Consider the following 11717-nt stretch of genomic DNA (forward strand, 5'->3'; position numbering starts at 1 on the left):
TACAGGAATAGTGCCAGAAGATTGGAGGATAGAAAATGTTGTCCCCTTGTTCAAGAAGGGGAGTAGACGTAATCCTGGTAATCTGGATTAGTGGTGCTGGAAGAGCACAGCAGTTCAGGCAGCATCCGAGGAGCAGTAAAAGCGATGTTTCGGGCAAAAGCCCTTCATCAGGAATAAAGGCAGTGAGCCTGAAGCGTGGAGAGATAAGCTAGAGGAGGGTGGGGGTGGGGAGAGAGTAGCATAGAGTACAATGGGTGAGTGGGGGAGGGGATGAAGGTGATAGGTCAGGGAGGAGAGGGTGGAGTGGATAGGTGGAAAAGGAGATAGGCAGGTCGGACAAGTCCGGACAAGTCATGGGGACAGTTACTGAGCTGGAAGTTTGAAACTAGGATGAGGTGGGGGAAGGGGAAATGAGGAATCTGTTGAAGTCCACATTGATGCCCTGGGGTTGAAGTGTTCTGAGGCGGAAGATGAGGCGTTCTTCCTCCAGGCGTCTGGTGGTGAGGGAGCGGCGGTGAAGGAGGCCCAGGACCTCCATGTCCTTGGCAGAGTGGGAGGGGGAGTTGAAATGTTGGGCCACGGGGCGGTGTGGTTGATTGGTGCGGGTGTCTCGGAGATGTTCCCTAAAGTGCTCTGCTAGGAGGCGCCCAGTCTCCCCAATGTAGAGGAGACTGCATCGGGAGCAACGGATACAATAAATGATATTAGTGGATGTGCAAGTAAAACTTTGATGGATGTGGAAGGCTCCTTTGGGGCCTTGGTGAGGGAGGAGGTGTGGGCACAGGTTTTACAGTTCCTGCGGTGGCAGAGGAAAGTGCCAGTATGGGAGGGTGGGTTGTAGGGGGGCATGGACCTGACCAGGTAGTCACGGAGGGAACGGTCGATGCGGAAGGCGGAAAAGGGTGGGGAGGGAAATATATCCCTGGTGGTGGGGTCTGTTTGGAGGTGGCGGAAATGTCGGCAGATGATTTGGTTTATGTGAAGGTTTGTAGGGTGGAAGGTGAGCACCAGGGGTGTTCTGTCCTTGTTACGGTTGGAGGGGTGGGGTCTGAGGGCGGAGGTGCGGGATGTAGACGAGATGCGTTGGAGGGCATCTTTAACCACGAGATGTGTTGAAGGGAAATTGCGGTCTCTAAAGAAGGAGGCCATCTGATGTGTTCTGTGGTGGAACTGGTCCTCCTGGGAGCAGATCCGGCGGAGGTGGAGGTATTGGGAATACGGGATGGCATTGTCACAAGAGATAGGGTGGGAAGAGATGTAATCCAGGTAGCTGTAGGAGTTGGTGGGTTTGTAAAAAATGTCAGTGTCAAGTCGGTCGTCATTAATGGAGATGGAGAGGTCCAGGAAGGGGAGGGAGGTGTCAGAGATGGTCCAGGTAAATTTAAGGTCAGGGTGGAATGTGTTGGTGAAGTTGATGAATTGCTCAACCTCCTCGCAGGAGCACGAAGTGGCGCCAATGCAGTCATCGATGTAGCGGAGGAAGAGGTGGGGAGTGGTGCCGGTGTGATTACAGAAGATCAACTGCTCTTCGTAGCCAACAAAGAGACAGGCATAGCTGGGGCCCATACGTGTGCCAATGGCTACCCCTTTGGTCTGGAGGAAGTGGGAGGATTCAAAGGAGAAATTGTTATGGGTGAGGACCAGTTCGGCCAAACGAATGAGAGTGTCGGTGGAAGGGTACTGTTGGGGACGTCTGGAGAGGAAAAAATGGAGGGCGTAGAGGCCCTGGTCATGGCGGATGGAGGTGTAGAGGGATTGGATATCCATGGTGAAGATGAGGCGTTGGGGGCCGGGGTAACGGAAGTCTTGGAGTAGGTGGAGGGCGTGGGTGGTGTCTCGAATGTATGTTGGGAGTTCCTCTACTAGGGAGGGTAGGACAGTGTCAAGGTAGGTAGAGATGAATTCAGTGGGGCAGGAGCATGCTGAGACAATGGGTCAGCCAGGGTGGTCAGGCTTGTGGATTTTGGGAAGGAGGTAGAACCGGGCAGTGCGGGGTTCCCGGACTATGAGGTTGGAAGCTGTGGGTGGGAGATCTCCTGAGGTGATGAGGTTCTGTATAGTCTGGGAGATGATGGTTTGGTGATGGGGGGTGGGGTCATGGTTGAGGGGGCGGTAGGAGGAGGTGTCCTCGAGTTGGCGTTTGGCTTCAGCGGTGTAGAGGTCAGTGCGCCAGACTACCACTGCGCCCCCTTTATCCGCTGGCTTGATGGTGAGGTTGGGATTGGAGCAGAGGGATTGGAGGGCTGCGCGTTATGAGGGTGAGAGGTTGGAGTGGGGGAGGGGGGACGACAGGTTGAGGCGGTTAATGTCCCGGCGGCAGTTGGAAATGAAGAGGTCGAGGGCAGGTAATAGGCCAGCGCGGGGTGTCCAGGTGGATGCAGTGTGTTGGAGGTGGGCGAAGGGGTCCTCGGAAGGTGGGCGGGAGTCCTGATTGTGAAAGTAAGCTCGGAGGCGGAGGCGACGGAAGAATTGTTCGATGTCACGGCGTGTATTAAATTCATTGATGCGTGGACGGAGGGGGATGAAGGTGAGTCCTTTGCTGAGGACTGATCGTTCGTCCTCAGTGAGGGGGAGGTCTGGGGGGATAGTGAAAACTCAGCAGGGCTGGGAGCTGGGATCTGGTGCGGGTGTGGAGCTGGGAGTGGGGTCGGAACCTGTAACTGGAGTGGGTGTGATGGTGGGGGGAATGGGGGTGGAGTCATGAGCAGGGGTAGTGTTCCCCTCGGGGTTCTGGGGGGTGGGGATAGTGACAGTGGGGTCTGTGGGGGGCATGTCAGCAGAATGCAGGTGAGTGCCGCTGGTGGGGGTGGAAGTGGTGGTGACCACGGCCGTAGGGGGTGTCGGAGGTCACTGAGCATGTGACATCAGCGATGATGTGAGAGGCGGAGGTGATGTCACGTGTGATGCATGAGGAATTGTGAGGGGTGGAAGTGGTTGTGGGAGCGGCCATTATGGGGGCGGAAGTGACATCATCAGTCAGTGTGGGGGTGGCAGCTGCATCAGCCGCATGGCTAATGGCGTCCAAACAGTTCCAGAGGTGGGAGTAGTCTTCTGGAATGTTTGAGGAGCGCTGGTTATGGAGGTGGGTAGATAAAAGTTTGTTGTACTTACAGTTTTTGATGTTCTGGTAATTATACACCAGTGAGCCTCACTTTGGTTGTGGATAAAGTGTTGGAAAGGATTATAAGAGATAGGATTTATAATCATCATGAAAGGAATAATTTGATTAGGGATAGTCAACATGGTTTTGTGAAGGGTCGGTCATGCCTCTCAAACCTTATTGAGTTCTTTGAGAAAGTGACCAAACAGGTGGATAGGGGTAAAGCGGTTGATGTAGTGCATGTGGATTTCAGTAAGGTGTTTGATAAGGTTCCCCACGGTGGGCTATTGTACAAAATACAGAGGCATGGGATTGAGGGTGATTTATTGGTTTGGATCAGAAATTGGCTAGCTGAAAGAAGACAGAGGGTGGTGGTTGATGGGAAATCTGGAGTTCAGTTACTAGTGGTGTACCGCAAGGATCTGGTTAGGGGGCCATTGCTGTTTGTCATTTTTATAAATGACCTGGATGAGGGTGTAGAAGGATATGTTAGTACATTTGCGAATGTCACTAAGGCCAGTGGAGTTGTGGATAGTGAGGAAGGATGGTGTAGGTTACAGAGGTATATAGATAAGCTGCAGAGCTGGGCTGAGAGGTGGCAAATAGAGTTTAATGTGGAAAAGTGTGAGGTGATTCACTTTGGAAGGACCAACAGGAATACAGAGTACTGGGTTAATGGTAAGATTCTTGGTAATGTGGATGAGCAGAGAGATCTTGGTGTCCAGGGACACAGATCACTGAAAGTTGCCACCCAGGTTGATAAGATTGTTAAGAAGGCATACAGTGTGTTTGGTTTTGTTGGTAGAGGGACTGAGTTTTGGAGCCACGAGGTCAAGCTGCAGCTGTACAAAACTCTGGTGCAGCCACACTTTGGGAATTGCATCCAGTTCTGGTCACCGCATTCGAGGAAAGATGTGGAAGCTTTGGAAAGGGCTCAGAGGAGGTTAACTGGGATCTGTCTGATATGGAGGGAAGGTCTTATGAGGAAAGGCTGAGGGACTTGAGGCTGTTTTCATTAAAAGCAAAAGTTGATGGTGACTTAATTGAGACTTATAAGGTGATCAGACGATTAGATAGGGTGTGTGTTGAGAGCCTTTTTCCTCGGATGGTGATGTCTAGCACGAGGGGACATAGCTTTAAATTGAGGGGTGATAGATATAGGACAGATGTCAGAGGGAGTTTCTTTCCTCAGAGAGTAGTCGGGGTGTGGAACGGCCGACCTGCAGCAGTCGTAGACTCGCCAACTTGAAGGGCATTTAAATGGTCATTGGATAAATATATGGATGAACATGGAATAGTGAGGGTTAGATGGGCTTCAGATTGGTTTCACAGGTCAGCGCAGTATCAGGGCTGAAGGGTCTGTATGGTGCTGGAACATTCTATGTCTGTGTTTATTTCTGCTGAATACTCATATCCCTACCTTCACTAGCTCACGGCACTGGGAGTAATCCAGATATCCCGGTCCTTAAGCACCTCCTTTTAAAATTCCTGCCTAACTTTTTATATTCTCCCTTCAGAATCTCATCCTTTTCCCTTCCTATGTCGTTACTTCCAACGTGTGCAATGACCTCCTGCTGATCCATCTCCCCTTTGAAAACATTCTGCACTCTCCCTATGATATACTTGATCCTGGCACCAGGGAGGCTAAACACCATTCTGATTTCTCTCTGCTGGCCACAGAAACGTCTGTCCGTGCTTCTGACTGGAGAGTCCCCTATCACAGTCGATCACTTGGAACCTGACGTATCCCTCATTATATTAGAGCCAGTCTCGATACCAGAAACTTGGCTGTTGGTACTACATTCCCCTGAGAGTCCATCACCCCGTACCTTTTCCAAAACAGCGTACTTGTTTGAAATGGGGATAGCCAGAGGAGACTCCTGCACTACCTGCCTCCCTCTCCTACCCTTCCTGGAGGTAACCCATCTACCTGACTCTATCTGTGGTTTTTCTTCCTTCCTATAACTGCCATCTACAGACCCCCTAGCTCCTATAAATTCCTTATGGCCTCTAACTGTCACTTTAACCGATCCATTCCATCTGATAGTCTTCACAGCCAAAGACACTTCCTACAGACATAATCATCAGTTACATGGAAACTCTCCCGTAATCTCCCACATCCGACAGGACGAGCACATCACTCTATTAAAGACCATCTTTGCTCCTTCACAGACTACCACCTAGAAAATAACACTGTCTTATTGCTGTTAATAAAACACTGCTCCAGGCTAACTTATTACCTATGGTTTATTTTTTTCAATTTTAATCGAGAGACAGATCTCAATATTATCAAGAAAGAACCCACTCTACTCACACTTGTAGATTTACAGCAAGGTTCGAACGTAGAACATTCCAGCGCAGTACAGGCTCTTTGGCCCTCAATGTTGCGCTGACCTGTGAAACCAATCTGAAGCCTATGCTAAATGGCAAGTAACATTTGTGCCGCACAAATGCCAGGCTATGGCCATCCTGAATAAGAAACAATCCAACCATCGCCCCTTGATATTCAATGGTGTGACCGTCACTGAGTTCCCCCACTACTGACTGCTTGGGGGTTATCATTGACCAGAAACTCAACTGGACTCACCACGTAAACACATTGGCTGCAAGAACAGGTCAGAGGCTAGGAATATTGTGGTGAATAACTCCCCAAATCCTGTCCACCATCTACAAGGCACAACTCAAGAGGGTGATGGAATACTCCCCACTTGCCTGGATGGGGTCAGCTCCAACAACACTCAAGAAGCTTGACACCGTCCAGGACAAAGCAGCCCACATGATTGGCACCACACCCACAAACATCCATCTCTCCAGGACAGGTGCTCAGTAGCAGCTGTGAGTACTAGCTACAAGATTAGATTAGATTACTTACAGTGTGGAAACAGGCCCTTCGGCCCAACAAGTCCACACCGCCCTGCCGAAGAGCAACCCACCCAGACCCATTCCCCTACATTTACCCCTTCACCTAACACTACAGGCAATTTAACATGGCCAATTTACTTGACCTGCACATTTTTGGACTGTGGGAGGAAACCCACGCAGACACGGGGAGAATGTGCAAACTCCACACAGTTTCCTGAGGTGGGAATTGACCCCGGGTCTCTGGCACTGTGAGGGAGCAGTGCTAACCACTGAGCCACCGTGCCACCCAAGATGCACTGCAGAAATTCACCAAAGACCCTCAGACAGCATCTTCCAAATGTAGAAGGACAAGGGCAGCAGATACATGGGAATACAACCCACCTTGCAAGTTCCCCTCTGAGCCCCTCCCCATCCTGACTTGGGAATATATCGCTGTTCCTTCACTGTGTCTGGATCAGAATCCTGGAATTCCATCCCTAAGGACATTGTGGGTCTACCTACAGCACATTGTCTGCAGCGGGTCAAGAAGGCAGCTCACCCCCACCTTCTCAAGGGGCAACTAGGGACGGGGCAGTAAATACTGGGCCCAGCCAGTGACACCCACATTCCACAAATGAATAAAGCAAAAAATTCTAAACCGCTGAAATTCCATTCAGTGGTTTGCTTTCCAAAAAATAGCCAACTGCTCAAGAATGAGGAGGGATTGGATGACTGATCGCTCAATAAAATGGTCAGCTGACCAGAGAGGATTAATAAATGAGAGCTCACACCTGAGAAACCTCCTTCTGGTTATTGAGGGAGGGATGATGTGTTGGTGAAGGGACTGTCTCTGGATGTTATTCATATGGGGGTCCAGTAGCATCTGAGTAAGACTCTTCCAAGACACTGGTCGTACAAGTGAAATTCATGGATTTGAAAGTGTGCTTTTGATTATCTTTAGAAACTGGCTGCAGGCTGAGACAGAAGGGGAATAGTGGGCAGGAGCACAGATGGGTATCTTTAGGGGTGAAGTGTGGGGTCCTGCCAGTGAACATACTGAGCACTGAGTGTGTGCAACCGCTGATGTTTGCACAAGCCTTTCCACCTGAAGCAGAACCACCACCCCCCCCCCCCCCCCCCCACAAAAGAAATCAACAAGAGCACAGCAGCAAGTGTGACAAACTGACTGCATCATTGACTGAAAGAGTTAGTCAGAATGAAAAATGACATTGGGGTTAGCTGATGTGGAGAGACCGGTTTTTGCTAGATTTTGGAAGGGTTTGGGGATGATCTGATTGAATAGGAGAAAGTGAGGACTGCAGATGCTGGAGTACCAGAGTTGAAAAATGTGTTGCTGGAAAAACACAGCAGACCAGGCAGCATCTGAGAAGCAGGAGAATCGACGTTTCGGGCATAAGCCCTTCTTCATGAGGGGCATAGACTGAGAATTAGGACCAGACCGTTCAGGAGAGATGTCAGGAAGCATTTCCACACACAATGGGTGGGAGAGGTTTGGAACTCTCTTCCACAAACAGCAGTGGATGCTGGATCAGTTGCTCATTTTAAATCTGAGAGAGATAATTGTTTGTTAAGTAACTGTACTAAGGGATATGGAACAAAGGCAGGGATATGGAGTTAGGCCGCAGATCAGACAGGATCTCATTGAATGGTGGAACAGCACTGTAGAGCTGAATGGCCTACTCCTGTTCATGTCTCCCTAAGAAACAGCCTCTTAAAACCCAACAAATAGCCCTCAGGAATATCACAAAGGGAGCCATTGGGCGACAGAAAAGAGATATATTGATATTTTGATCTCTGCCATGGTCACATGAACAGGAGGGAGCTGGAGAAATGGAAGGATTTGTACAGAATGCTGTATGAACTTACCGATGAAGGGGATGATAAACAGACCATAGCCCAGGTTACGAAGAGTTTCTTTCTCTGCTTTCATACTGTTAGCTCTGTCCTGAGTTTCTGTCGTGTACAACAGCTGAGCCCGGGCATGATGAAGTTCATCTCTGGTCTTGGCTTTCTCAGTTTCCGCTGCTATTAATTGCTTGTCCACATTCTCCAGCTGCTTTCTCAAGCTTTCTATTTCAAAGTCAGGATTCTCTGGTGCAATATCTTCGGTCTTACGATCCACCTCACCTCTGACCTTCTCCCCTCCTCTCACTGCCTTCTGAATTTCTGAGTGAGCTTCTTTCACCTTGGATCTGAATCTTCTCTCGTCGGTCTCACTGAGAGCTGTGTCAGACGCACGAATGGCGATATCAGCGAGAGACACGACTGATGTTAATGTGTTTGAATAATGGGGTAAGACTTCCTTCTTGAAATTCTTCTTGTTGTCCATTTGTGTGGTTGTGGCAGTACAGAGTGTGAGTGAAGCTTGTCACTGGGCACTGCACAGAGTTCCAACTGGGTCTTGACAGACTGTTACCTGGTGAGAGGTGAATGAGCTTTCTCTCTCACTCACTCTGAAAACCAACAGCTCGGGCGGTGAGGGAGAGAGCAGGATGTGGTGGAGCTTATATCAGGCTGTGTGATGGGAGGAGCACCTACATTGTTTGTGGATGGTGAGGCTGTGACTTTTACAGTTTTCTGTCATGGGATAGGGACATTGCTGACTATCCAACATTTATTGCCCTTTAGAAGGTGGTAATGAGCTGCCTTTTTGAACTATTGCAGTCCGTGTCCTATAGATAGACCCACAATACCATCAAGGAGGGAATTCTGGGTGATTTTTGACCCAGTGACTGTGAAAGTACAATATTCTTCATTGTCCTCTGAAATGGCTCAGCAAGCCACTCAGATTGTCAAAGTGCTATTCGAATAGGAGGAGGCCATGTGGCCATTCTCAATCAATGCCAATATACTGCTCCTTCTCCCATGTGCATTAAGTTTACCCACTAACTGCTAACGAGGGACCTTATCAAAAGTCTACTGACCACCCAAATGTATCACATCCATTGGCCCCCCTTATCTATGCTACTGGTTACATCCTTAAAACAAAAACGTCCAATACATTTGGTCCAAGAATAAATTATTTACTCTTCATAAACCTATGCTAATTTGGTCCAGTTCCATTAATTACTGGGGGACACAGGTTCAAGGTATGGTGGAGGGTGGGGAAGTTGGAGGCAGTGTTTAAAAGAGATGGGCAAGGTAGGTTTTTCACACAGAGGGTGGTGAGTCATGGAATGTGCTGCCAGAGGAGGGGGTGGAAGCAGACACAATAGCAGCATTCATGAAGCACCTGGGATATACAAATAGAGAGGGGAAAAGAGGGATACGGATCCTGTAAGTGAAGACAGTTTTAGTATGGAAGGGCAAAACATGTTGATGCAGGCTTGGAGGGCCAAAAGGCCCGTTCTTGTGCTGTACTGTTCTTTGTTCTAATGCTTACAAATGTTCTGTTATCACATCTTTTCTAAATGACTCTAGTGTTGTCCCCACAGCTGATGTTAGGCTAACTGGTCTGTAATCCTATATTTCTCTCTCTCTCTCCCTCCCTTTGTCAATGGTTAGGTTACCTTTGCCACTCTCCAATCTCTTGGAACTGCTCTAGATTCGAGAGAGCTTTGGAAGATGACCCACAGTGCATCCAACTTCACATCTTTTCGTGTTCTAGGATGGAGATTATCAGGCCTTGGGGATTTGTCAGCTTGTATCCTTATTCATTTCCCTTGCTCTATTTTCTCTGTAGTGATTTCCTCCAATTCCTCCCTCTCACGAGGTCTTTACTTGCCTAACATTTCCGGGAGGTTATTCATGCCCTCCATTGTGAAGGCTGATGTAGAGTATTCATTCAACTCCTCTGCCATGTCATTGCTCCCCATTATTATTACTCTAACGGCCTGTCGCTTTTTCTTACACTTTAAGAAGCTGTTACTGTCCACCTCTATCTTACTTGCCAGTTTACCTGAATAGTTTATTGTCTCCAACAATTATTATTTTGGTCATCCTTGTTTAAACCTTTGTAAATCCTTTGGCAAACCACTAGCTGCTGCTTCCTTGCATGCTCTTTGTCCCATTTGATATTGCCTTTAACTTCCTAATTAATATGTTCAGTTAATCCCCTTCCTAGAATCCTTCTACCACATTGAGACATATGTTTGCTGTGACTCTTGAACTATTTTCCTTGACGTCAGCCTTTGTTCCTCAACTGAGTTTGCTGCAACACTCCTTTCCCAATTCATTTGAGCCATCTGTGCCCTCATCTCATAGTAATTGCTCCCTTTTAAGTTTAGCAAAGTGTTTTCTGACCCCGGTCCCTCACTTTCAAATTGAATGCTATATTCTACCTATGTTAAGGGTAGAATTCCCTTGGTATTATTTATTGTGAGATTTTATATTCAACCATTTGTGAAAGGAAATATGAGCAAGACACAGTGCTGAGCATATGGGTGTTACTAACAAGCTCTGTATCTATTCTCCAGTCCTCATCGTCCCACCTCGATCAGTCTTGACACTTTTTACTTTGGAAACTTTGTGACCCTGATGGGGAGATTGTGCTGGAAACCAAACCTCATTTTATCCACAACATGAAATATGATCAGAAGATATTTACTGTCTGACTGTGGCCACTGTCAAAGAGATAAGAGGCTCACATGAAGTTTCACCAATGAACAAGAAAACCAAGCGGGTAATTATTCGAACAAATACATCCTCTATGTGGCAAAGTGAATGATAAATGACTAACATGCAAACAGAAACTGAGCTGCCATCATACCTCACTACCCTGCCCCTCCATCCCCATTCCAACACACACGAGCACACACGCTAACATACACACACACTCACACTCACACTCTGCAGTGAGAGAGGAACCACATGATTCTCACTATAGGTACAGTCAGCAGTGTAAGTTTTCATACACACAGCTCCTTCATGAGACATGGATTAGTGGTGCTGGAAGAGCACAGCAGTTCAGGCAGCATCCAAGGAGCAGCAAAATCGACGTTTCGGGCAAAAGCCCTTCATCAGGAATAAAGGCAGTGAGCCTGAAGCGTGGAGAGATAAGCTAGAGGAGGGTGGAGGTGGGGAGAAAGTAGCATAGAGTACATTGGGTGAGTGGGGGAGGAGATGAAGGTGATAGGTCAAGGAGGAGAGGGTGGAGTGGATAGGTGGAAAAGGAGATAGGCAGGTAGGACAAGTCCGGACAAGTCATGGGGATAGTGCTGAGCTGGAAGTTTGGAACTAGGGTGAGGTGGGGGAAGGGGAAATGAGGAAGCTGTTGAAGCCCACATTGATGCCCTGGGGTTGAAGTGTTCTGAGGCGGAAGATGAGGCGTTCTTCCTCCAGGCGTCTGGTGGTGAGGGAGCGGTGGTGAAGGAGGCCCAGGACCTCTATGTCCTCGGCAGAGTGGGAGGGGGAGTTGAAATGTTGGGCAACGGGCCGGTGTGGTTGATTGGTGCGGATTTCCCGGAGATGTTCCCTAAAGCACTCTGCTAGGGTCTTGGATGGAGCTGAGGGAGGAGGTGTGGGCGCAGGTTTTACAGTTCCTGCGGTGGCAGGGGAAAGTGCCAGGATGGGAGGGTGGGTTGTAGGGGGGCGTGGACCTGATCAGGTAGTCACGGAGGGAATGGTCTTTGCGGAATGCGGAAAGGGGTGGGGAGGGAAATATATCCCTGGTGGTGGGGTCTGTTTGGAGGTGGCGGAAATGTCGGCGGATGATTTGGTTTATGCGAAGGTTGGTAGGGTAGAAGGTGAGCACCAGGGGCGTTCTGTCCTTGTTACGGTTAGAGGGGTGGGGTCTGAGGGCGGAGGTGCAGGATGT

The 11717-nt window shown here is 48.8% G+C and overlaps 1 protein-coding gene across 1 annotated transcript in view; it reads right to left on the minus strand.

Annotated features, from left to right (window-relative positions):
* Positions 1-8431, minus strand: part of LOC140482638 (uncharacterized) — a 20055-nt gene extending 11624 nt beyond the window's left edge. Inside the window, exon 1 of the mRNA XM_072580146.1 lies at positions 7829-8431. Coding sequence (XP_072436247.1) covers positions 7829-8291 — 463 coding nt within the window. The 5' untranslated portion in view covers positions 8292-8431. The remainder of the gene's footprint in view (positions 1-7828) is intronic.
* Positions 8432-11717: the final 3286 nt, after the last annotated feature.

The sequence above is a fragment of the Chiloscyllium punctatum genome, chromosome 11 (assembly GCF_047496795.1).
Source record: "Chiloscyllium punctatum isolate Juve2018m chromosome 11, sChiPun1.3, whole genome shotgun sequence".
Classification (NCBI taxonomy): domain Eukaryota; kingdom Metazoa; phylum Chordata; class Chondrichthyes; order Orectolobiformes; family Hemiscylliidae; genus Chiloscyllium; species Chiloscyllium punctatum.